Source organism: Tursiops truncatus, chromosome 6, assembly GCF_011762595.2.
Source record: "Tursiops truncatus isolate mTurTru1 chromosome 6, mTurTru1.mat.Y, whole genome shotgun sequence".
Taxonomy (NCBI): domain Eukaryota; kingdom Metazoa; phylum Chordata; class Mammalia; order Artiodactyla; family Delphinidae; genus Tursiops; species Tursiops truncatus.
In genome coordinates this window covers 87,408,522-87,434,348 of record NC_047039.1, presented here as the reverse complement: position 1 = coordinate 87,434,348, position 25,827 = coordinate 87,408,522, and the positions used below count along the sequence as shown (strand labels likewise).

Sequence of the window (25,827 nt, the reverse complement as noted above, 5' to 3'; positions counted from 1 at the left end):
CCTTGCCTCCTCTCCCCACATATCTATATAAAGTAAACATCAAGAAGGGGGAAGGTAGAATCAAAGGAGATTTATACATCATGGGAAGTGCTCAGTGAATGGTGGGAAGTGTTTCACTACTGTTCCTATGAAAGAGTAGGCAGACTGTTCTTATCCAAGACAAGTAAGGTAGTGCTGCAAAACCTGTTGAGGTTTTGGGTGTCTACAAAGAAGAACTGACATCTGGCTTGATGATTAGTGGCTTGCTGAGCTTTTTCTCTCTGGGCTGTAGACTAGCAGAAGAGCTGCTCTAGAAGAGAGCTGGAGGATGGGTGTCTTAGGGCTGAAAATAACCAGAAAGTTTTTAGTTTGCCTGAAATATTTCTTTTGACTCTGAAAATCTGAAATTTGTGACTGGGGAGAGAAATTCATTTCATCATATACTCCAGTGAGTTGAAACTCCTCAGTAAACCTATTATAGGCTTTTTGGATGGTTGGTTTGTTTTGTTTTTTCACTTTGTGTAGATTATTTTTCCATGGCTGAGCACAGCATATCATGGGTCCATATCACCAGCCATTGTGACAGCTGATTTCAGCCTTATGGTACTACCTAAATTTTCTCTTCCCTATTGGTTTTGGAGCCATAGTATGACCCCAGACCTCCTACCTGAGAACTGTACTCCCTGCCAATCTACATCCTTGGGTAAATCCATGTTTTTGATCTATGTGATCTGGTCACTAAAATCCTGTTGCCTGTCTTCTGTCTCACCTGGGTCGGAGTGTTGTCACTGCAGCAAACCTCTAACTGTGGGTCCTCTCCTCTGCCTTGTATCACAGTGGGTGCTGCTTTTGGTTCTATGTAGACAGGCATGTACCAAACCCTTTAGGTGAGGCTTTTTAACTTCTCCCTACTCCACTGGGATGAGCCCTACATTTCAGTCTGATCCAAGTTTGATTCTTTTCAAGCTTTGACCTATGCTACCAAGGTTTTTTTCTACTTCTAGAACCATGGTCCCAGCCAATTCATTAACACCTTAATTTTTTCCCCCCACAAAGCAAAGGGTGCTAGCATCTCATGTGCATGTTTATATCAAACTGAATGCTTTATTTACAAAAATTGATTAAAATTATTCTTTCTGTTGCTATATAAAAAGTTGGCACTATGTTGCTTCAGTTTTGACAAGTTCTGCTCATGTTGATGAATGCCCAGAAAATTAAGTTTTAAAACTAATCTGCCCTCCCAAGAAATTGAGAAATCTCAAAAAGATTGTTACATGTATTATTTTGTGATAAATAATAGATATTTTAGAAATTAAAAAAACTGTGGAAGGCTATAAAGAAGAAAATATTGTTACCACGGTTGCTACCTCCTACAGGTGACCACCATTAACACTTTTATTATTTATCTTATTAATTTGGAGTTTAAAATTAATCATTTTAATATTGACTTATTTTGGTGCACTGTGGTACATTTGAAGTTGCTATTTTGAAAGTTTTTTTAATGTGTGTAGAACTCATTAGGTTTCACAGAATAAATTTACTACATAGAAAATGAATTTACTATAGCAGGTGATATGATTTTTTAATTTCTCTTATTAAATTATATGTCCCTCCACCCAAATCATATTACCTGCTGTCAGTGTCACTGTACATGTTTCCTCAAACTTTTGCAGCTCTGGTTTGTGTGTGCATGTGTGTGTATACATATATAAACTTTTAATTTTGGAAAATTTCAAATAACCATAAAAAGAAAGCTATATGATGAAACCTCATATACCAATCACTCAGTTTTAAGAATTGCTAGCTCATTGTTTCACCGATATCTATACCTACTCACTCCCTTTTTCCATATTTTTAAAGCAAGTATTGGATATATATGTGTGTGTGTAAATAATTTTTATTTTGAAATAAGTTCAGACTTATAGAAAAGTTGCAAGAATCATAGAAAGAATTTTCTTTAAGCCTTAACCCAGAATCTTCAGATATTATATCTTACCACATTTGCCTTATCATTTCTTTATATATATATGTAAGTATATTAATATATATGTAGAGAGAGAGCTGTTTGACAGTAAGGTACAGATATTATATCTCTTTACCCCTAAATATTTCACTCTGTCTTTCTTAAAAGCATTCAAAGACTTTTTTTTTTACCATAAACAATATAATTATTGACATGAAGAAACAATACTATTTAATTTAGCAGTCAGCAAAAAATGACCCTGGGCCTTGGCTTGCTACCTATATTTGTGTGGTCCATGAGCTAGGAATGATGTCTACATTTTTAAACTGTTGAAAAAATTAAAAGAAAAATAATACTTCATGGTACCTGAAAATTATTGGAATATCAAACTTGAGTGTCCATAAAATTTTTAAAGACCTTTTATTTGGTGATAATTATAGACTCATAGAAAATTACAAAAATAGTATATAGAGTATCATGTACCCTTCACTCCACTTCCCCCAATTTTGATACCTTATATTATAGAAGTACAATATCAAAACCACAAAATTGACATTGGTTCAATGCTATTAACTATACTACAAAACATATTCAGTTTTCACAATTTTCCATGTATTCATATGTGTGTGTGTGTGTGTGTAGTTCTATGCAATTTTATCCTATGTACAGATTCTTGTAACCACCACCATAATCGAAATATATACCTGTTTCATAACTACCAGGAAACTCCCCTTTTGCTACCCTGTGATGGTTAATTTTATGTGTTAGTTTTGCTAGGCTATGGTACCCCATTGTACATCAAACATCAGTCTAGATGTTGCTGTGAAGGTAGTTTTTAGATGTGATTGACATATAAATCAGTAGACTTTGAGTAGAACAGATCACCCTCTGTAATGTGGGTGGACCTCATAGCGTCAGTTGACAGCCTTAAGAGAAGACTGAAGTCCTCAGAAATGGAAGGAATTCTGCCTCCAGACTGTCTTCAGACTTAAGACTGCAAGGTTGACTCTTGCCAGAATTTCCAGCCTTCCAGCCTTCCCTGTAGATTTTAGAATTGCCAGCCCTGACAATCACATGAACCAATTCCTTAAAATCCATCTCTCCCTCTCCCTACCGCCCCCTCTTACTTTCACTGACTCTCTTTATCTATCTATCTATCTATCTATCTATCCACATCCTTTTGGTTTTGTTTCTCTGCAGAACCCTGATGAATATATACCCCTTTATATTTGCACCCTTACTTGAGCCTGTTCCCTGGTAAAGCTACGTTTCTCTTCTCCTTCTCAGTAGTCATAAATAAAGTTTGAATTGAACATAGCATGCTCATTTATTTACATAGTGTCTATCACTGCTTTCATGCTACAATGGCAGAGTTGAGGAGTTGTGACCGGAACAATATGGCCTCCAAAGCCTAACGTGTTTACTATATATTGCTGTATAAAACCATGAATTCATACTGATACCTCAAATTCAATGCAGCACTAGTAGTTGCACTCTGTCTTCCCTTTTTTATATCTGTATCTTCTACCTCTAGCAGTGAGATACTTGCAGGGAAAAAGAGTGCTGAGGAAATAAAAATCACCAGTGAATATAAGCCAAGAAATTACCAGAGATCACATAGGCCTGGGGACCATTTTATTTCTCTCCAGTCAGAGTAGAGACCATGTCTTTGGGGTATGGCATGTTCAATGGAGTGCCACAGGGGTAACATCTTGTGGGGCTAAAGTATCCTTATAATAAGGGCTATTTTAGATTTGTCTTTAAAACTGTTTTTAAAAGTCTAGAAAAGATGAAGCTAATCTACAAGTAACTTAACTGGCTACCAGAACAAAGTAAAACATTCTAACATCCTTTAAAGGAATATGACAAAACCCAGCACTCAACAAAGTCAATTTCACAATATCTGGCATCCAATAAAAAATTCAAGTTATGCAAAGAAGCTAGCTAACATAACCTAGAAAAAATTCAATCAATAGAAAGAGACCGAGAAATGGTAGAGATAATGGAATTAGAGGACAAGGAATTTAAGTGGGTTATCATAAATATAATACATGTGCTACATTTAAAGGAAAACAGGAACATAATGTGGAGGAAAATGAAAAAAAAAAAAGACCAAGCACCATTTCAAGAGGTAAAACAAATAGTGCCTTAAATTTTTACTGGGTGGGGTTAATAGAGTAGAAGCTGCAGAAGAAATGATCAGTGAGCCTGAAGACATAGCCATAGAAAATATCCTAAATGAACCACAAAAACTGAAAGGACTTAATACAAGGTGAACAGAGACTCAGTAACCTGTGGAAAATATCAGACAATCTAACATACATGTATTTTTAAGTCTCAGAGGGAGAAGAAAGAAAGAGGAGAACAGAAAAACTATTTGAAGAGATAATGACTGAACATTTCCCAAACTTTATGGAAACTATAAATCCAAAGACCCAAGAACCTCAGGATGACAAAGCAGGAATATGTGAAGAAAATCTTAACAAAAAACGTCATCACATTGCTGAAAACCAGTGTTACTCAAAAAAATGTAAAGCAGCCGGGGGGAAAAACACACAATAAGTATAGGGGAATAAAGATAAAAAAATAATGCAGACGTCCTGTCATAATTTATGCAAATCAGAAATCAACAGAATGATATCTTTAGAGTGGTAAAAGAAAAAAAGTCTGTAAACCAGAATTTAATATTCGGTAAAAACATCTTTCAAAATTAAGCCGAAATACTTTTTCAGAAAAGATGTAAGCATGTTATATCTTTTTCCATCTTTATAGTTTTAATCTATCTGCATCTCTATGTAAAAGTGGGTTTTGGGGGACAGTTTTTTACCCCAGTATGACAATCGCTGTCATTTAATTGCTATGTTTAGAATATTTAAATTAAGTGTACTTATTATTTATTATAATTTAGTTATACCTGGAATTGGTCTACCACATTTCTATCTCATTTTCTTTGTTTCCTTTTTGCTCTTTTTCCTACATTGTTTTGGATCATTTTTATATTTTTGTAGGATTCCATTTTATTTTTATTGTTACCTTATTACCTATGCCTCTCAATTTATAGTTTTTGTTGGTTGCTCTAGAGGCCGAAGTTTACATTTTAAATTTATGACACTCTATGGTCTAATAATTTTTTTTTTTTACCATTTCATGTATAATGTTTGAAGGTTAAAATGGTATACTGTCATTTCCCCTCTCATTTTTGGTGCTATTTTTGTCATATTTTTACTTCTCTCTCTGTATTTAGACCCCACAATTCTTAGTTATCGCTTTTGTTATGAATGTGTCAAATTAACACTTGTTAAGTGGAACACAGAGTGCCAGATGGTGAGCCATGGTTCAACAAAAGACCACAAGAGAAATGGAAACAGAGAATTTTACTACTCACAGGTCCTGGAGGTCTTGCTCAGTATGCCTTGAGGAGCCACATACGGAGGTCAAGGCAGAGTGTAGAGAAAGAGATAGGACCCAGGCCCATGTGTTTATTAGGGTCCATGGGTGAAGTTTTTTGGGGTTCCCAGGCTAAGGCTGGATTGGTCAATTCAAACAAAGAGCTGGGTTTTGGTAAGGCCCAGGAAGGTCTTATCTAAGGGTCATTCAAAGGGAAAGCGCTGGGAGAGAGGGGAAACTATTAATCACAAGGGCTGTTAGGAAAGTTATAACAGGAACTTACATTTGTTTGTGATGCTGCAGGCTGTTACCTAGGGCATGCACTTGAATGAAAGGGGGACTAGTGTCAGTTTAATGTCCCTGCAGGCTACTTGGCCAAGCAAATGGAAACCAAGGCAGCAAACAATGGAGTAGCTGAGCTAAACTCAACACTTCTGCTTTAAATAGTCAATTATTTTTATTTTTTTAACATCTTTATTGGAGTATACTTGCTTTACAATTTGTGTTAGTTTCTGCTGTATAACAAAGTGAATCAGCTATATATATATATACACACACACACACACACATATATGCATATATATATATATACACATATATATACATATATATATCCCCCTATCTCCTCCCTCTTGCATCTCTCTCCCACCCTCCCTATCTCACCCCTCTAGGTGGTCACAAAGCACTGAGCTGATCTCCCTGTGTGATGCAGCTGCTTCCCACTAGCTATCTGTTTTACATTTGGTAGTGTATATATGTCCATGCTACTCTCTCACTTCGTCCCAGCTTACCCTTCCCCCTCCCTGTGTCCTCAAGTCCATTCTCTACGTCTGTGTCTTTGTTGCTGTCCTGCCCCTAGGTTCTTCAGAACCTTTTTTTTTTTTAGATTCCATATATATTTTAAAGAAATATAAAACCATGAGAAAAAAATTCTATTTTGTTTACTCACATATTTACCATTTTCAACACTCTCCATTCTTTTGTGCTGATTTATGTTTTCATATGATGTCATTTTCTGTCCACTGGAAAAACTATTTTGTTAAGTGTAGTTCTACTTTTGGTAATTCCTTTCAGCTTTTGTCCAAAAAATTCCTTATTTTACTTTCATTCTTTAAAGAATATTTTTGCTATACATAGAAATTGGTTAAGAGATTTAGTTTTCTTTCAGCACCTTAAGGACATTGTTGCATTTCTTGTGGGTTGCATTACTTCTACCATGATGTATGCCATCAATATTATCTTTAATCCTCTAGATATAATGTTTCCCTTATTTGGCTATTTTAAAGATTTTCTTTTTAGTACTGATTTTCACCAATTTAACTGGGATGTGATATAGCTATTCATATGTGTGTATTTGCCTGTGTGTGTTTTTTCTGTGTGTGGTGTTTATATTATTTGTAGTTTTGTGAACTTCTTGTATCTGTGGGTTTCTTTGAATTTGGAAAAAATTTGGCCATTACTTCTTTCCATTCCTTGAGTTCTCCTACTCTCTCTTCTCAGCTACTGAGATGCCAATTCTATGTATGTTGAATTGCTTGATATTTCCCATGTGTCACAGAAGCTCTGTTCATTTTTTTTTTTCAGTTTTCTTTTCTGTTTATGCTTCATTTTGAATAGTTCATTGCTATGTCTTCAAGTTCACTTATATTTTCATCTGCACTCTATAATATGCCATTCATCCTATATAGTAATACTTCTGTTTTACAAATTGCATATTCTAGTTCCAGAAGTTATTTTTTAAAAATAATTTTTATCTTCATTATGTTCTTCCTTTTCTCTAAATTGTGGGTAATTTGTAGTAATTCATCTACTAATTTCATCATTTCTATCATTTCTCAAACTGTTTCTTTTGAATGAATGGCTTTTATTTTTTCCTGGTTATGGGCCAGATTGTCCTGACTTTTTGCTTTTTTTTTTGTTATTTTGGCTTGTATGCTAGTCATTTTGAGCTTAATCTCATTGAGTGCTGGATTTGGGGGTCTCCTATTAAAGTGTGTTGCATGTATTCTGGCAGGCAGTTACTTGCAGATTACCTTGACACCTTTGAGACAAGTTTTTAAGCTTTATGAGGGTATATCTAGATTTGCGTTTATCCTAGATCAATGGATGTGATTTACTTTGGAGCTGTTAATAATTTTACCTCTGAGAGGACATTAAGCAATGTCTGGATAAAGTTTTGGTGGTCACAACCTGCGGTGGGGGGAGCACTGCTACTGAAATGAATTGGGTTGAAACCAGGGATGTTGCAAAACACCCTACAATGCACAGGACATACCTCCGTAGCAAAGAATTATTCAACCCAAAGTGTCAATTGTCCTGCACTTGAGAATCCCTGTCCTAGAGTTAGTTTAGCCCTACTGCTAGCTAACAATTCACAGGTCTCTAAATGCTCTGGATGTTCAGTGAAGATATTTTACTCTTGTTGCTTGGGACTCAGATGTCTCTCAAACCTTTGTGAGCTTTGGGAATGGTTTGGTTTATAACTCCCCATTGGTTCTTCTTTGCCTGAACTCATGTTATTTCACTGTTCTGCACGTGTGCTTTAGTGTTCAGCAGCCAATTTGATGGAACCCCTCTGATGGTACCTGGAGCTATTTCTTTGCTTATATTTTTAATCTCCAGAACTCTGCCCTGTAAAGCAGCTGCTTCAGCCCCTTTAACTCTTTTCTGACTTGGCTCAATTTAGTGAGACCACTGTGATCTGTTTGGGATCCTCCTCCATAAACCAGAGTCTAAAAAATAATACTAAATTGGCTTTAATTCTAGTCTCTTCTTCCAGAGGTCACTGTCCTGCCTTGCTTGTTCAGTATCTAAAAACCGTTTTTTCATCTATTTTGTCCAATTTTCTAAAAGTTCATGGTGAGACTGCAAGCATGGCTGTAGTTAACTTATTATTGTCAAAGGCATGTGTTCCCTCTTAGCTTTTCTGGTTGTATAATTTTTCACTTTTTCAGAACATATACTATTCATGTATTATTCTGGCATCTTCATTCTCACCTATATTTTATTCTTAGACTTATAATTAAATATTTTAAATGCTCACTGCTTATCCTTTTGCCCAAGTTTCCCCATTTATCTTTTGTTTGAATGGAGATTATCCTCTCATCAACTCTAAAAGGGGATTATGCGTACAGCATTCCTTGGGTCTTACGTGTTTAAAACCATTTTTCAATGTCATGGATATTTGAAGGACAGCTTGACTAGATATAAATTACTTGGTATGCATTTTCTTTCTTGAGTGTTTTGAAAATGCAACTCCACTGTCTGATCTGTTTCAGAAATCTAATGTTGGACTAATTTGTTTGCCCTTATAAGATGTTAACCATTTTGTTTTAAATATTTTGTATTTTAAACTCCAGTAGCTTTACTGAGATACCTATCAGAGTTGATTATGCTGAGCTTATTTTTTCCCAGCACCTGGTAGACACTTTCAGTGCTTTATTTACAAAAAGTTTTTCTAGACTTAAGTTTTAAATATTAATTATATTTTATGGTTTTATTTCTTTTTTAGAGACTCAAATTTTATTTATTTGTAAAAGTAACAATATTTCTTCTTTGCCTCTGTTTCGTTGGATAGATTTTCTTGATCTTATTTTCATTTTGTTGATTGCTTCCCTTTCTTCAGTGCCCTTATTAAATTTCATTCTAATCTATTTTACCTTGGCTACCTTTATTTTAGTCTTCTGTTTAGTCTTTAAGATGGCTTTGTCTTTTACTTATTATTTCCTGAGTTCAACCAATTTTCTTTTCATTTTTTCCTGATACATTAGTTGAACAATTTCTTTTTAATTTTTGAATTTCTGATTCAGGTGTTTTCCTCAAATGCTTGTTTGAGGATACTGGTATTGATTGTTAGTGTTGTTTTACAGTTTTAGTTTTCTTCTTCTCCTTCTCCTCCTCCTTCTCCTCCTCCTCTCCCCTCCCCTCCCCCTCCCCCTCCCCCTCCTCCTCCCCCTTCCCCCTCCCCTTCCTTCTTTTTCTTCTTCTTCTCCTTCTCCTCCTCCTCCTCCTCCTCCTCCTCCTCCTCCTCCTCCTCCTCCTCCTTCTTCTTCTTCTTCTTCTTCTTCTTCTTCTTCTTCTTCTTCTTCTTCTTCTTCTTCTTCTTTGTTCTTTCTTCTTTCTTCTTCTTCTCCTCCTCCTTCTTCCTCTTCCTCTTCCTCTCCTTCTCCTTCTTCTTCAGGATGAAGGGCAGAAGTTTCCATCAGCTGAGGCATTTTGTTTCTCATTTTCTATTTCATTTTATAATAGTTTTGAATATAGTCTACTTTCATTATTTATTTCATAATTTGGATTCGTTTATATGACCTGTAGGTCAAGAGTGTCCTCATATGTCTGTGTTTTGAAGTAGTATTTCCTTAAATAATTGCTTTGACTCCCTCTACCCCTTCCCCTTCTGCAGAAATAGAGAGAACCTTATAACAGCATTAGCTTGCTAAAGCCACTTTACCCTTGTCCTGAGGGCTCTCTGGCCCTCCTTGTCTTTTTTTCTCCTTTATCTTATCTAAGTAGGAAGGAATTGTAGGCCCTCCAATATTTTAGAACACTTTTTAAAACTATTTTATTTATTTATTTGGTTGTGCCAGGTCTTAGTTGCTGCTCGCGGGCTGTTTAGTTGTGGCTCGCAGCTCCTTAGTTGTGGCATGCAAACTCTTTGTTGTGGCAAGCATGTGGGATCTACTTCCCTGACCAGGGATTTAACCCAGGCCCCCTGCATTGGGAACATGGAGTCTTAGCCACTGCACTGCCACGGAAGTCCCTATTTTAAAACATTTTTATTTAGCATGACCCCAATTTTCCTTTTTGCTTCTTTGCTCTTTCACTTCTAAATCTCCAAAGATGACTCTTTCTTCCTTTTCATTTACTTTTTACCCCAAATCCATGACTTTAGAAGACAGTCACCTCAACTCATACACACTTTTGTGTCCCACCTGTATTCAGGGCTATGTTTTGGTTTTAGGTCAATCTTATACTTGCTGCTTGTATCCCCCTTCTCTTTTCCATGCTAGACTTTGCTCTGTGAAAAGATTCAGTGAGAACATGAGAGATGCTACGATTTAGTGTTAAATTATGTGCTTATCGGTACTTCAAAGTTGGTCATGTTCTGTCTTCTGGTTTTGTGGGTTTGAATAGCTTTACTTGTTCTTCTGTTGTTCTGTATTGTTTTTGGACAATATGTAAGGAGATGTGGATTTAAGCAACTGCCATTATCATCAGTTACCCATAAGTTTACATGCATTTTTAATTGATTAAAGTATCATTTCATTTCTGAATTTTTTAGTGTTTAATTGCATAAGAGTGAAACTAACCATATTTTCATGTATGAATTTTCTATTCTATATCTCAGTTTGTGATTTTTCCTTATTATTTGATTATCCATTTTCTAATTGGGTTTCAGTTGGAAATTGTGCAAAGTAAATGAATTGGAAATTCTTTTTATTTTTATAAGAATTCTTTCTATATTAAGTTATCACTACCTCATATAAATTACAGGTTTTTGATATTTCAATATCTTTAATATGTTTTTAATATTTTATGTTTATTATGTTATTTGACTTTTTGGTGATAATTTCTAAGCAATTTTTATTTATAGAGAAGCTATTAATCTTATATATTATCATTAAGTAGCCAGGTAACTAATTGAACATTTTTACTACTTATAATAGTCTTTTTGGTTGATTCTATTTTCTTTTTAAAAAATGGCTACTAGTACTGATAACTTTCTCTTCTATTCCTATACTTATACTCCTAAGTTTGTATTTCATGTATTTGCATAAGCTGGATTATTCATAATTAATGCTAAATAACAACAGTTTTAGAAGCTACCCTTATCTTGACTCTGACTTTCACAGGAATGATTCATGTGTTTTAACATGGAGTGTGATATGACTATTGCTTAAAAATATATTTTTTATTATTAAAAAATCTTCCATTGCAACAAGATTTTCAAATTAGCTAGTGCATTCATAATATTAATAACATTTTTATAACATTTTCTCCTCTTTTTTTAATTTTATTTTTTCTTGAATTATAGTTGATTTATAATGTGTTAGTTTCAGGTGTACAGCAAAATGATTCAGTTTTTTATATATATATGTGTGTGTGTGTGTGTATATATATTCTTTTTTAGATTCTTTTCCCTTATAGGTTATTACAAAATATTGAGTATAGTTCCCTGTGCTATACAGTAGGTCCTTGTTGGTTATCTGTTTTATACGTAGTAGTATGTATAAGTTAAACCCAAACTCCTAATTTATCCTTCCCCTCTTTCCCCTTTGGTAACCATAAGTTTGTTTTCTATGTCTGTGGGTCTATTTCTGCTTTGTATATAAGTTCATTTGCATAATTGTTTTTAGATTCCACATATAAGTGATATCATATTATATTTGTCTTTTGTCTGGCTTACTTCACTTAATATGATAGTCTCTATGTCCATCCATGTTGCTGCAAATAGCATTATTTCATTCTTTTTCATGGCTGAGTAATATTCCATTTTATATATATATATATATATATATGTGTGTGTGTGTGTGTGTGTGTGTGTGTGTGTGTGTGTGTGTGTGTGTGTATATACACACCACATCTTCTTTATCCATTCATCTGTCAATGGACATTTAGGTTGCTTCCATGTCCTGGCTATTGTAAATAGTGCTGCAATGAACATTGGGGTGCATGTATTGTTTAGAATTATGGTTTTCTCTGGATATATGCCCAGGAATGGGATTACAGAATCATATGGTAGCTCTATTTTTAATTTTTTAAGGTGCTTCCATACTGCTCTCCATAGTGGCTATACCAATTTACAGTCCCACCAGCATCTTCAGGAATAATCTCCCAGATTGTCCTGAAATTGAACTTGAAGATATCTCCTTCTTGTACCAGTAGTTTTAAATACGTTAATTATTAAAAAGTATAAAAACACAAAATCTAACTAATTATTTTAAGGAAAAATGTACAGAAAAAATAAAACTAAGGAAAGTGGAAGAAATTAAAGGCTTCTGTTTAAAATGGCATTTATTCAAGACATTTTGAGCAATTGATTAAGTTTTATTTTTCATGTCTTCTGATATAAGGGCTAAGAAGGGCAAAATAAGTACATACATCTCAATAATTACTTTAAATATAAATAAACTAAATGCTCCAATCAAATGACATAGAGTGGCTGAATGTATAAGAATGTATACACCCATGTGTATGTGTGTGTGTGTGTGTATATATATATATATATATATACACACACATACACATGTATGTACTGCCTACAAGAGACTCACTTCAGATCTAAAGACACACACAGATTGAAAGTGAGAGGATGGAAAAGTGTTATTCCATACAAATGGAAACAAAAAGAAAGCTGGGGTAGCAATACTCACGTCAGACAAATAGACTTTAAACAAAGACTGTAACAAGAGGTAAAGAAGTACGTTATATAATGATCAAGGGACCAATCCAACACGAAGTTATAAACAATTGTGAATATATGTGCACGCAACATAGAAGCACCTAAATACATAAAGCAAATATTAACAAACATAAAGGAAGAAATTGACAGTAACACAATAATAGTAGGGGACATTAACACCCCACTTACATCAATGGGAAGACCATTCAGAGAGAAAATCAATAAGGAAACGCTGGCTTAATGACACATTAAAGCAGATAACCTTAATAGGTGTATATAGAGCATTCCATACAAAAGCAGCAGAATACACATTCCTTTTAAGTGCACATAAAACATTCTCCAGGGTAGATCACATACTAGGCCAAAAACCAAGTTTCGATAAATTTCAAAAGATTGAAATTATATCAAGCATCTTTTCAACCACAACAATATGAACTTAGAAACTAACTACAAGGAAAAAAACCTGCAAAAACACAAACAGGTGGAGTCTAAACAATATATTACTAAACAACCAATGAATCACTGAAGAAATCAAAGATAAGTTAAAAACAAAATACCTGGAGACAAATGAAAATGGAAACAACGATCCAAAATAAATGGGACATGGCAAAAGCAGTTCTGAGAGATACATTTATAGAGGTACAAGCCTACCTCAAGAAACAAGAAAAATCTCAAATAAAAATCTATTATTTCATCTAAAGGAAACAGAAAATGAAGAACAAACAAAACTCAATATTTATTATTTCCACTGTAGTAGCAGAAATAATAAATATCAGAAAAGAAGTAAATGAAATAGACTAAAAAAAAAGGAAATATCAATGAAACTAAAAGCTACTTTTTTGAAAAGATAAATAAAATTGTTAAACCCTTAGCCAGACTCATCAAGAAAAAAAGAGAGAGGGATCAGTACAATAAAATCAGAAATGAAAGAGAAATTACAGCTGACACCACAGAAATACAGAGGATCATAAGAGATTCCTGTGAACAATTGTACATCAATAAAATGGACAACCTAGAAGAAATGGATAAATTCCTAAAAATGTACAATCTCCAAGACTGCATCAGGAATAAATAGAAAATATGAAGAGAACAATTACCAGTAATGAAATTGAATCAGTAATTAAAAACTCCCAACAAACAAAAGTTCAGGATCAGATGGCTTCACAGGAGAATTCTACCAAACATTTAAAGAAGAGTTAACACCTATCCTTCTCAAACTATTCCAAAAAATTGAAAAGGAAAGAATGCTTCCAAGCTCATTCTATGAGGCCAACTTCACCCGGATACCAAAACCAGACAAAGATATCACAAAAATAGAAAATTACAGGCCAGTATAACTGATTAACATAGATGCAAAAAATTTCAACAAAATATTAGAAAACTGAATTGAGCAGTGTATTAAAAGGATCATATAATATGATCAAGTGAGATTTATCCCAGGGATGCAAGGATGGTTCAGTATCCACAAATCAGTCAACGTGATACACTACATTAACAAGTTGAAGGAAAAAAATCACATGATCATCTCAATAGATGCAGAAAAAGCTTCTGATAAAATTCAACATTCATTTATGATAAAAACTCTTAACAAAGTGTGTATACAGGGAACAAACCTCAACATAATAAAGGCCATATATGACAAACCTACATCAACATCATACTCAACAGTGAAAAGCTGAAAGCATTTCGTCTAAGATCAGGAACAAGACAAGAATGTACACTCACAACTTTTATTCAACATTTGATAATAATAGCTCTAGCTATTATTCTATTATTCTATTTCCTATTATATATGTATTTTCTAGTCTTGGAGGCATGCCCAATTCTTCTCAAATTCCCCACTTCATCTGAATACCCACTAATACCATACTGAAGATACTATAAAACTTTTCTGTCAAGAGCCATAAAATTGTTCATTGCCTTTGATGAAGTAAACCCACTCCTGGGAATTGATTTTAAGATATAATAAAAGATAAGTGAAAAATCAAACATAGGAATGTGTTCATTTAAGCATTAGTTATAATAGGCACTGATTAGAAATCAAAAATCTTGAATAGAAGAATGATTAGGGTATATATTTTCAAATCCATGTGAATAAATATGTAGCTAATATAATGATAAGTAGATACAGAATGGCAACTGTGTGGAAAGGGTGGACAGTAGTGTGCCCAGATCTATAATCAGACATAGAGGGTGAAGAGGTCACACTATCATCTGTCACTCCTGCATGGTGACAAATAAAAATCTGCAATACTGCATATTGCTGATACGATGTCCCAGGGATCAACCTCTTCTCTTTTATTGTCTATACTCACTACCTTAGTGATCTTATTGATTTTAAATATCATCGATATGCTAATGGATCCCAAATTTGTATCTCTAGCCCAGATTTCTTCTCTAAACACATGACTTGTATATTCTTCCATGTAGTTGTCATATTTAATAGATAGTTTGAACCTAACATGTCTAAAATGAATGCCCGATATTCTCCCACAGATCTACTTCAATTACAGACTTTCTTGAATCAGTGAGTCATAGCTGTATCCTTCTCACTTTTCAGTCTGAAAACCCTGAAGTCATTCTTGATGCCTCTCTTCCTCTATCACCCATATCCAACCCTTCTGGAAATCCTGTTGCCTACCTTTTCAGTATATCCAGAATTTGACTATTTCTCACCATCTCCACAACTATCACTGTGGCCTGGAATAACATCTTTTCTCCAAATTACTACAGTAGGTTTCTAAAATCTTCCTGACTCTAAAATTATTCCCCACAAAATGATCTTAGCACAACATGTGATGATTTTTAAGGACTTGTAATAATACTATGATATGTGAACATGATTCACATCTTAAGGAAGAGAGCTATCGATACCAAATTAAGGTCTCAGACTTTGCTTTTCTCACTCTAGCTTCTAGGATCATTCTGTTGTGCTTGTCTTTTACTGATAGGAGGTCTCACTAGAGTGATTTATTAAAAAATAAACTAAGCATATTTAAATGGCCTTTAAATATTTCTTCCTTCTAGTATATATAGAGTATATTTGTAAATTAAATTGATGAACTTGGTTTTTACTTTTTTCTCTACACAAATGAGAGCTGCAGCAAATAAGACAGAATGAAACCTTGTATTTATCCAGTTCTTTGAACAGAGTCCCAAGGGTTGTGTACTCAAACTTTTCACATTATTAAATGGATTCTCCCTTTCCCTAACACTTTATAACAAAGCTCTGCACATAGTTTTCCTAAATTCTGATCAGTTCTGAGCTGGGATATTCTCATCTCCTTGACACTTAACATATCCCCCCACCCCGATTCTATAAGCATTAAGTAATAGGGTTCAGTCTCTTCTATTTAATGCTCTGAGTCAGAGTTCCCATAATTCTCACATAATAAGAATTGCCAGGTGTTATAAAACATACAGATTAGCATATATCTCCTCTGGAAATTCTGATTTGGATCTAAGTTGAACATTTGCATGATATTTTTAGCAAGCATTCCAGAAGATCCTTATTTTCATGATGATTTTGGAAAGTTTCAGGATAGCTTAAAACAAGTCAAGTAGCACAGATATTAGTATGTTCTCAGATTGTGGGAAATTAGTGAAATGGAAAAAAAAAGACCGTATCAGAAATCATGTAAAATCTTATTCACCTGAAGAAAAGAAAAGCAGAGATATTTAGAAAAAGACTTTAATAAGACATTCAGGAATCTCGTGACATGGTCAAGTTCCCATTTATTGTGTGATTGCAAAGGCAAGCATTTGTTTCCTTTGAGTTCATATGACTATATTTGAAAATGGTACTTGGGAGTGGGTCACAGTGAGATGTTCCTTAAGACCTTGAATCAGAGTTGCTCTCTTAGAGTTAAAATATTAAGTTTTCCACAAGGGGTTGAAGTTACTCATCTGTTGAAATTAATCACCTGTGTGAGTGAACCATCTAAGGATGCTGAATGTAAATATTGCAAAGTGTGAAGTGGATGGTACTGCAGAGAAGCAGGACTGAAATGTGATACAGTTTTGTAAACTGCTTTTCAATGAACTGTTTCCTCTATTGATAAAGAATGTTGTAACAATGGAGATTGCTCATACTGAAACACAGAATGATGAAGAAGTAATCAAAATACAGTTCAGGATTACATGTACCGTTCTATCCTTGGAAGACAGAACAAAACATATTTGGATGATGCAGAAATTTATGCCATTCTGGATCTAGTTGTTTAGACAAGATGACTCTTGCTGAAGCACCTGAAATCTGAGGACCCTCTCTAGGCCTATGATGGTTCAGCCAGGCGGGTTAAGAGCCATTTTATTGGGTTTTGCCTCTGGACAGCTGGTTGGCCTCTCAGGCAATAACTAGCTCATCCATATCCCTTTAAAACACGTACAAAGTTGTTGAAGATGATAGCACATGCTCACTGGAGCTGATGAGGCATAAAACTACAGATTTTATTTTCACCCACATAAACAAATAAGATGGATATTTATAGGCTCAATGTTTGTGATTACTTGAAATCAGGTAAATGTTTTGTTGTAAGTGATTGTAGAGATTGGGTGGGTAATAGGGTTAACAGTTCTTCATCCTCTCCAACCAAATAACATCACACCATGGTCGTTGTCGTCTGGTAGTGAAATGGAAGTAAGGACACAAATCAGAATAACTGTTTTGCTTTTATTATGATACAAATCCCCAGTCTCTGCCTTTGGAGAGATTCTGAATTAATAGAACTGTTCATCTAATACCTGAGAAAGAAAAACTTTTCTCATGTATCCTAAGAGTACTTGGATTAAGAACACCAGCACAGTTCCTATACATTGAATTCTTTCCTCCAACATGGTTCCTTCATCAATCCATTCACCCTCAACTGAATCATTCCTTGCAAGTTCTGTCTTGTTCAGAATGGGACTTTCTGTTGTAATTATCTATAACTGTCTCACCTTCTCTAAGTCTAAAATTTAAGGGGATTATGTCAATGCTAGCAAGAGTCACCTCCTCCATAGAATAAAGCCATCATCCACATATACCCCAAAGACATCTCTCTGATAAAGAGGAAGTAATGTACATGCATTGGCCTCATAGCTCCCCAGCTCCAGTGAGGGTGGAAAAGACAAGGAAAAACTGGTTAAAATGCAATATTGGTGTAATTATAATTTATGTAATTTTGCTCACATATGTCAAATATATCCATCAATCTTTTCGCACAATATGTGTGTACATTAATAAATAATTTCTTTTGCAGTGTAATCTCTACAGGGTAGAAATCTGTTGTTTCTTAACCATAATTGCTCAATTCAGCATGCTCTAAGAAAAATAAGTAACATGGTGTGTGTTGTGTGTGTGTGTGTGTGTTGATGAATTCACTTAGACATTCAGAGTACAATATGAGAGTACTTTGACCTTATAACCGTGGATACTTTAAGATCTCCTGAATGCTATTCCTTTACTCCACTTTATATACAGGATTACAACTCACAAATCCTTGTCATGATGTCTTTGAACATACACAGATATTTACCCATCCCCCACACATACATCCTAAATAAACAAAATCATTCTTGTGGTAGTTTATCAAATCTAACAGATTTCACATTTTAACATTTAGAGTAGGAAAATTTCTAAAATTAATGGTGTCTTGGTTTTATGAACTGATATACCTCGAACTATATCCACACTTACATAAAAATACTATTTCTTCATAATTTCAGACATAATTACAAATCATATGAAGATAATATACTAGGCTTAATATCTTATACTCTTGGTATATTAGTTATTGTCATGGTGCTGCTAGAGTTGAACACTTAGATGATATAGCAAATTAAATATGAAAGAAAAGAAATCATCTAATTTTAATGTTATATTAATATTCAGTGAATGCTAAATACTTCTCCAGAAACATGATTCATTCTACCTAAATTATTTATTAATATCAAAAGTTTTATTTACAAGGTAAATCAAGATATTGGACTTAATGTTGAACTCCTATTGAAAATGAGTATTTTCCAGGGTTTGGCTTATTCCAATGACTTTGCAATTTTCTGGCTAATGTTGGAGATTATCCAGATGAATGTGCTTGCTCCCATATTATATGAAGATAGAAATTAAAACATTACCAAAGAATTTCTAAACAGCAATTTTTTCAAAGCTGCTTTCACCTCTTTGTTTTGTAGACTATAGATGATAGGATTCAACATGGGGGTTAACGCACCATATACCAAAGTCATAAATTTATCTATTTCCTGTGAATCTACAGATGAGGGCTTCAGGTACATGGAGAGAGCTGTCCCATGGAACAAAACCACCACAGTCAGATGGGCTGCACATGTTGAAAAGGCTTTTCTTTGACCATCCACTGAGCTGATTCTCAGGATGTTGGAGAGGATGAAAGCATAAGAGATACAAATTGAAAGCATCAGCATAGGAACAAGAAGTACGGTGATCACCAGCATGATTAATTGCACCATGGAGGTGTCCACACAAACTAGTTTTAAGACAGCCAGAATTTCACAAGCAAAATGATTGATGACACTACTACCACACAGAGACAGCTGCAATACAGACACTGGTTCCACCAGGGCAGTGAAGCAGCCTGTCACCCAGGAACCAGCTGCAATCTGCACACAAATCCTCTTGTTCATGATGATGGGGTATCTCAGGGGGTTGCAGATGGCCACATATCAGTCATATGCCATCATGGACAGGAGCACACACTCAGTGGAGCGCATGGCAAGAGAGAAGTACATCTGAGCGGCACACCCTGAGAATGAGGGTAGTGTTTTTCCCTGAAACAAAGTTTATCAGCATTGGAGGGAAAGCAGAAGAGGTGTACCAGACATCTAAACAAGAGAGGTTGCTGAGGAAGAAGTACAGGGGTGTGTATAGGCTGGAATCCAGGATGGTGATGGAGATCAGAATTATATTACCCAGCAAGGTGATCAGGTACATCAGCAAGCACAGCACAAATATGATGACCTCAGCTTTGGGGTAGTGGGAAAATCCCAGGAAGACAAAAATTGTTACAGATGTCAAATTTGCCTGGAACATTTTATTATGTCATGGTCATTTGCATATACGCATAGAATGATTAACATTACATATTGTATATAAAACATAAGATCCTCTCCCTTTATATTTTCTGGTATTTTTTCTTCACATCAACTTGTAGTCTGTGCTTAAATGCTTCTCTAGCTTGGTGATAGCATTAGTAATATGTTTTTGAAGGAATTTGTCATCATCAATAAGGAAAATTTCAATCAGGAAGTCAACAAAGTATCTTCAAGGTGTTATTTTTGCTGCAAGACTTTTTAAGGCAATGTTGGGGAATGGCAAGCTTTATTTCATAAATATGAGAGACTGAGGAAAGAAAATCTTATGGGGTCTTTCTTTTTCCAAAAGCACATTTATAACTGATCTATGGTGAAGACATTTGTCTACCTCTGAACCATTGGAATGATTTTCTTCCCCTAGTTGGGTAACAGTCTTCTTACTTAGGAAACTTTTCTACTTTCCAAGTTCAGTATCTTCCGCCATTGGTAGGGTTCTGTCCAAAATAATTTGGGAGATTCAGTTAGTAAAAGAAGACAGACTTCTGCAACCACAGATTAATTAACTGAAAAGCTTGAAAATTTAGACAAAGCCCAGACTTTCCATCTCAAACCCACGAAAATGCTGATATTCTCGTGATGGGACTTATAGCCGAGATTTCCTTCATATGGCCAGAATTGTCCTGACATATGTGCTCCAGAAACATCCTCCAAAGGACCAGCCATTCACACTGTAAGGCAATTTAAGTTTTTTGTTGCTTGTGAAAAGTTTCTAATTCATGCAGCAAATTAAAGTTAGAAATCTTTTGTACAGTATTAAAAATTCTGAAACTCCAGGGACAATCTCCCATAGATCCAATTATAGTCAGTAGCTGATCTGTTCTAATTCTTGTGTTATTCAAACAAGAAATTACCTTTTTCCTGTCTGTGCTGACTTTGGGAAGGGGAACTTTGCTCTTCTCCTAATTGTGTTATTAAATCAGTCAATCTGGTTTTTAATTCTCACTGTTTCCCTCTTTGTTTGACTATGGCAATGTCCTTGCTTTTCTTTCCTTATTTAGACAAGATTCATTGCAGCCATAATACAAATGGTTGACCAAAAGGGAGAAAAGAGGTTGACTGACATCTGACCCAGAGTCCCATTTCCAACTCACTTGTTCAATTCCTGTAGACCAAGGCTTATATGGCTGGAAGTAAATCATATAGGTTGACCTGATTATGCCTAGGGGGAAGGGTCAGAAGAGAACTGTACTTTAGAGATACACTCACAAAGTTAAGATGGAGGCAGTGGGACTTCCTTGGTGGCGTAGTGGTTAAGAATCCACCTGCCAATGCAGGGGACATGGGTTCGAGCCCTAGTCTGGAAGCAACTAAGCCGGTGTGCCACAACTACTGGGCCTGCACTCTAGAGCCTGTGAGCCACAACTGCTGAAGCGCGTGCACCTAGAGCCCGTGCTCTGCAACTAGAGAAGCCAATGCAATGAGAAGTCCGCGTACCGCAACAAAGAGTAGTCCCTGCTCGCGGCAACTAGAGAAAGCCCATGCAGCAACAAAGACCCAACGCAACCAAAAATAAAACATAAATTAATTAATGAATTTTAGAAAAGATGGAGGCAGTGACTAAGACTGAGGAAGAAGGTTGCCGACCTGACTCCCTACTATGTATAAAGCACCAAACCGGACTTCTGCTTTGGAATTACCTTGAAGCACACTGAAAAGAAGAGAAATTCAGAACCTCCATGATATTTTCTGTCTGAAAAAGAAATAGCCAAAATTTTAACAAGTTTCCTGATGCTTATGAGTCTGTATTCTTCCCTATCTCCAATAATAGCAATAGCATTTACTCACATACTTAGGCCAGTAATCTAGAAGTAATCCCTGATCCTTTCCCCCCCTCTTATTTCATACCAAGCTCAGAAGGAAGTCTGTCATATCTTCCTGAAAAGTACATCTTAGATTTCCAACTTCTAGTAACGATAGAGTATCTTTTGGCAGAGTAACTTAGATCAGACTAACTCTCCTGCTACTAACAATTATAAACTCTGAATCAGATATAAAAAACAACTGTTTTATGACACTGGAGAGTGATCAAAAGCAGGCAGAACAGGAGGGAATCCAACCCCTGAAAGATGTGAACCAGACTGAGTGAGATCAACAGGGCACTCCCGAGTCCATATAGCAGATGGTACTCAAGCAGAAAGTAGCAGTCTTGATCTGAGGAATCAGATTAGCATTTGGGGCTGCCAGAGCAGCTGGAAATGTAGGGATACATCCTGGAAAAGAAGGAGCTATAAAGGAGGAAACTAAACTCTATGTAAAATCTCTCATCAAATCCTTGACTGACCACTGAATTGGGCATGAAGAGAGTGAGACTTCTTAGAACCCAGGGGAAAGTGACAATTGGAAGGCTAAAGAGTTGAACAGAGATTTTAATAAGAAGTTCACAGCTGGGGAGACAGAGTTTGGCATTCAAGTCCCACCAAAAAGAAGGGCTTGGTAAATACTTCTAGATTTCCATTGAAACCCAAGTTGTTTTTCCATGCATTAGACAGGCATATTGGCCCAAATAATGGGTGTGGTCTTAAGTGAGATTTGCAGTTACCTCACACAGAGCATTTAAGTTAAGAAGCATCTTAGTTTATACCCCAGCTATTGTGTAGCATAGGAAATATTCTTCAGGGAGCCATGTATTATAGAAGAATCTATAACCATAGAAGGGTTTATTTACTGTAAGTGATTTTTATCCGGGGACACTCTGGAAAGGGCATTGAATAGATATGGTCAGTTCACTCCCTCAAACATCATTAGTCTCTGCTCAGAAATCCAGTTGGTAAAGGGTGTATACCGGGAAGCCTGTCTTTTTTTTCTCTTTCTCCTAAGAGGTTCCACCTGGTAAAGAAAGTGAATGCATCACAGCCTAGTTGCTTTAACTCCTTCATCCTTGGGCAGATAGAAAATTCCTGTCATAAGGTTTTTACACTTTACATTAAGTGATTTAATATTCAACATAGAGTGAAAGAAATTGAGGAACCATACTGTAAACCCAAGAGCAACCACTATAAATCCTAAAAATAAATTTAGCTTAAAAGCTAATAAAGGAGATACAATGAAATAAAATAATAATAATTTAAGACTTCATTAATCCAAAAATACAGAAATAAAAGAAGACAAGTAAGAAAAATGGAGGGGACAAATAGAAAGCAAATAGAAAGATAATGGATTTAAACCAAAACATATTGATAATTACATTAAATATAAATACTAAAAACTCCAATTGAAAGACAGAGATTGACAGACTGGATATAAAAAAGGAAGATACAACTTTGTTGTTTTAAAAAATACACTTTGGACAAAGATACAGAGAGGTTGAAAGTAGAAGGATGGAGAAAGAAATAACAATCAAAGACTAAATAAAAGCTGGAATGGCTATATTAATTGCAGGCAAATTCACTTCAAGAAATAGAATGTTGCCAGAGATAAATGGTAAGAAGGTCAAAGCATCAAGAAGATATTAAAATAAAAGCTAAATGTATATGTAGCTAATAGCATAGCTTCAAATCTATGAAGCAAAAATCGACACAACTAAAGAGAAAATAGACAAATCTATAATTATATCGGGAAATTTTTAACACCCACCTTCAATAATTGGTAGAGTAAGTAAAGAAGAATTCAGTATGGATTCAGAAAGTTGAAAAATACTATCAAACAAGTTGATTTGTTGACATTTGTAAACACTATTCAACAATTACAGAATATACAGTTTTTTCAAGTGAGTATGGAACATTCACCAAGATAGAGATGTGCTGGTTCATAAAACAAATCTCAGTAAATTTCAAAACACTGAAAACATACAGAAAATGTTCTCTGACCACAACAGAATGAAATTTTAAGCTAATATCAAAATAATAATTAGAAAATTCCAAAATTCTTGTAAATTAAGCAGTACACTCCTAAATAAACAGTGTGTCAAAGAAGGAATCACAAGGGAAACTAAAATATATTTTGAGTTGAATGATCATGGAAATAGAATATGTCAAAATTTGTGGAATGCAGTAAAGCAGTGTTTAGACAGAAAGGAATAGTGTTAAATGATTATAGTAAGATAGAAGAAAAGTTCTTAGTCAGTTATCTAAGATTTCAACTAAGGCTGGAAAAAGAAGACCAAAGTAACTCAAAGTAAGTAGAAGGAAATAATGAAGAGCAGAAACAAATGAATTAGAAAACAACCCACAAAAAAACAGAGAAATGAACAAAGCCAGAAGTTGGCTATTTGAAAAGAATAATGAAATTGGTAAACCTCTAGCTAACTCATTAAGAAAAAAAGTGAAACCACAAACTAAACATTTCAGGAACGAAAGAGGGAATATTACTGCAAGAGAGACAGCTTTGCTAGTGAATTTCGTCAATTTAAAGAGTAAACAATCTTACAGAAACATTTATATGAACTCAGAAAAGAGGATATACTTCCATATGTCAGGAGAGAACACCTATGAACCTTTCTTATGAGGCCACCATAATCTGGTACTAGCAAAACCTGACAAGAATATTATGACAAAAAGAAAATTATAGACCAATATCACTAGTGGATATAGACTCAATAATTATTAATAAAATCTTAGCAAATAATATCCACCATTATATCAAAAGGGTATTATATCATGAACAAGTGGGTGTTATACAAGAAAGGAAAGATCAGTTTAATATTTGAATATCAACCAATTAATTTTATCACATTAACAGAATAGAGGGAAAAAATTCTTATGACCATGTCTATAAATGCAAATTTAAAAATTTATGAAAATTCAAACCCTATTTATGATAAAATACTCTCTGTGAACTAGTAGTAGAAGGATACTTTCATAAGGACATCAGCAATATAGTAAACTAGGAGTCTCCAGAGCTTGTTGCCTCACAGAAACATCAGTTTGAACAACTATCCACAAATGAAAATACCTACACAAGAGCTAAGGATTCCAAGTGAGAGATTAAAGATGGGTAAAGACTTCTGGGTTTTCGTTGAAACTCAGCACAAAAATAAGAAAAGACCCATTAAAGAGGGTAAAACAATAGTTTTGCATTACCCATGTCATCCTTCTCGCAAGCCCAAGCAGTGCGGTTCATAGAGAGACTCCTACTTCATGGAGGAAGAAGAGTGTAGTGTGTACCCTACTTCGTCATGAACCCCAGCACCAGTCTCACCCCAGTGAACCCTGGCACCATGCTAGCACCTGCAATCCCAGGCTTGCCCTTCCATATCTAGGCTCCTGGCTGCCACAGTGCCAGTCCAGGCCCGAAGGCCCCAGAGTCCACGTCAGCCCCCGTGGACCCAGGCTCAATGCCTGCCTCAGTGACACAGCTTCCAGGCCTGCACCAGGGTTAGGTTGGCACCTGCAGCCCCAGGATCCAGACCAGCCCCTGCTAATAACTTCAATAGATGCAGAAAAATGTATTTGACAAAATTCAACACACTTTTCTGATAAACTTTTGACAAATTATAAGAAATATACCTCAACATAGTGAAGGCCATATATGACAAACCCACAACTAACTTCATATTCACAGATGAAAAGCTGAAAGCTTTTCCTCCAAGATCAGAAACAAGACAAGGGTTCCCACTCTTGCCACTTCTATTCAATATAGTACTGGAAGTCTTAGCCAAAGTAATTAGACAAGGATAAGAAATAAAAGGCATCCAAATTGGAAAGGAAGAAGTAAAATTGTCTGTGTTTGCAGATGACATTTTCTAATATATAGAAAACCCTAAAGCCTCCAGCAAAAAAGCAGAATTAATAAACAAATTCACTAAAGTTGCAAGATACAAAAATCTACATACAAAAATCAGTTGCATTTCTATATACTAACAATGATCATGAAAATATATTCAACTTTCTGTTGAATTCATAGGATAATTGAATAGAATGATGCCAGGGGCTCAAGATTAGAGAAAAATGCAGAGATGTTGGTCAAATGGTACAAAGTTTCAGTTATGCAGGAAGAATAAGTTCTGGAGGTCTAGTTACAGCATGGTGAATATAGTTAATAAATACTATATTTT

At 35.1% G+C, this 25,827-nt stretch overlaps 1 protein-coding gene and 1 pseudogene across 1 annotated transcript; one reads left to right on the top strand and one right to left on the bottom strand.

The window, feature by feature from the left end:
• LOC101328381 (olfactory receptor 13C3-like) overlaps positions 1-25,827 on the top strand; it is a 341,867-nt pseudogene that overhangs the window by 14,492 nt on the left and 301,548 nt on the right.
• On the bottom strand, positions 18,831-19,773 carry LOC141278921 (olfactory receptor 13F1-like). The gene is given in 2 exon segments (XM_073805689.1): positions 18,831-19,496; positions 19,498-19,773. Coding segments are annotated over 2 exon segments (942 nt in total).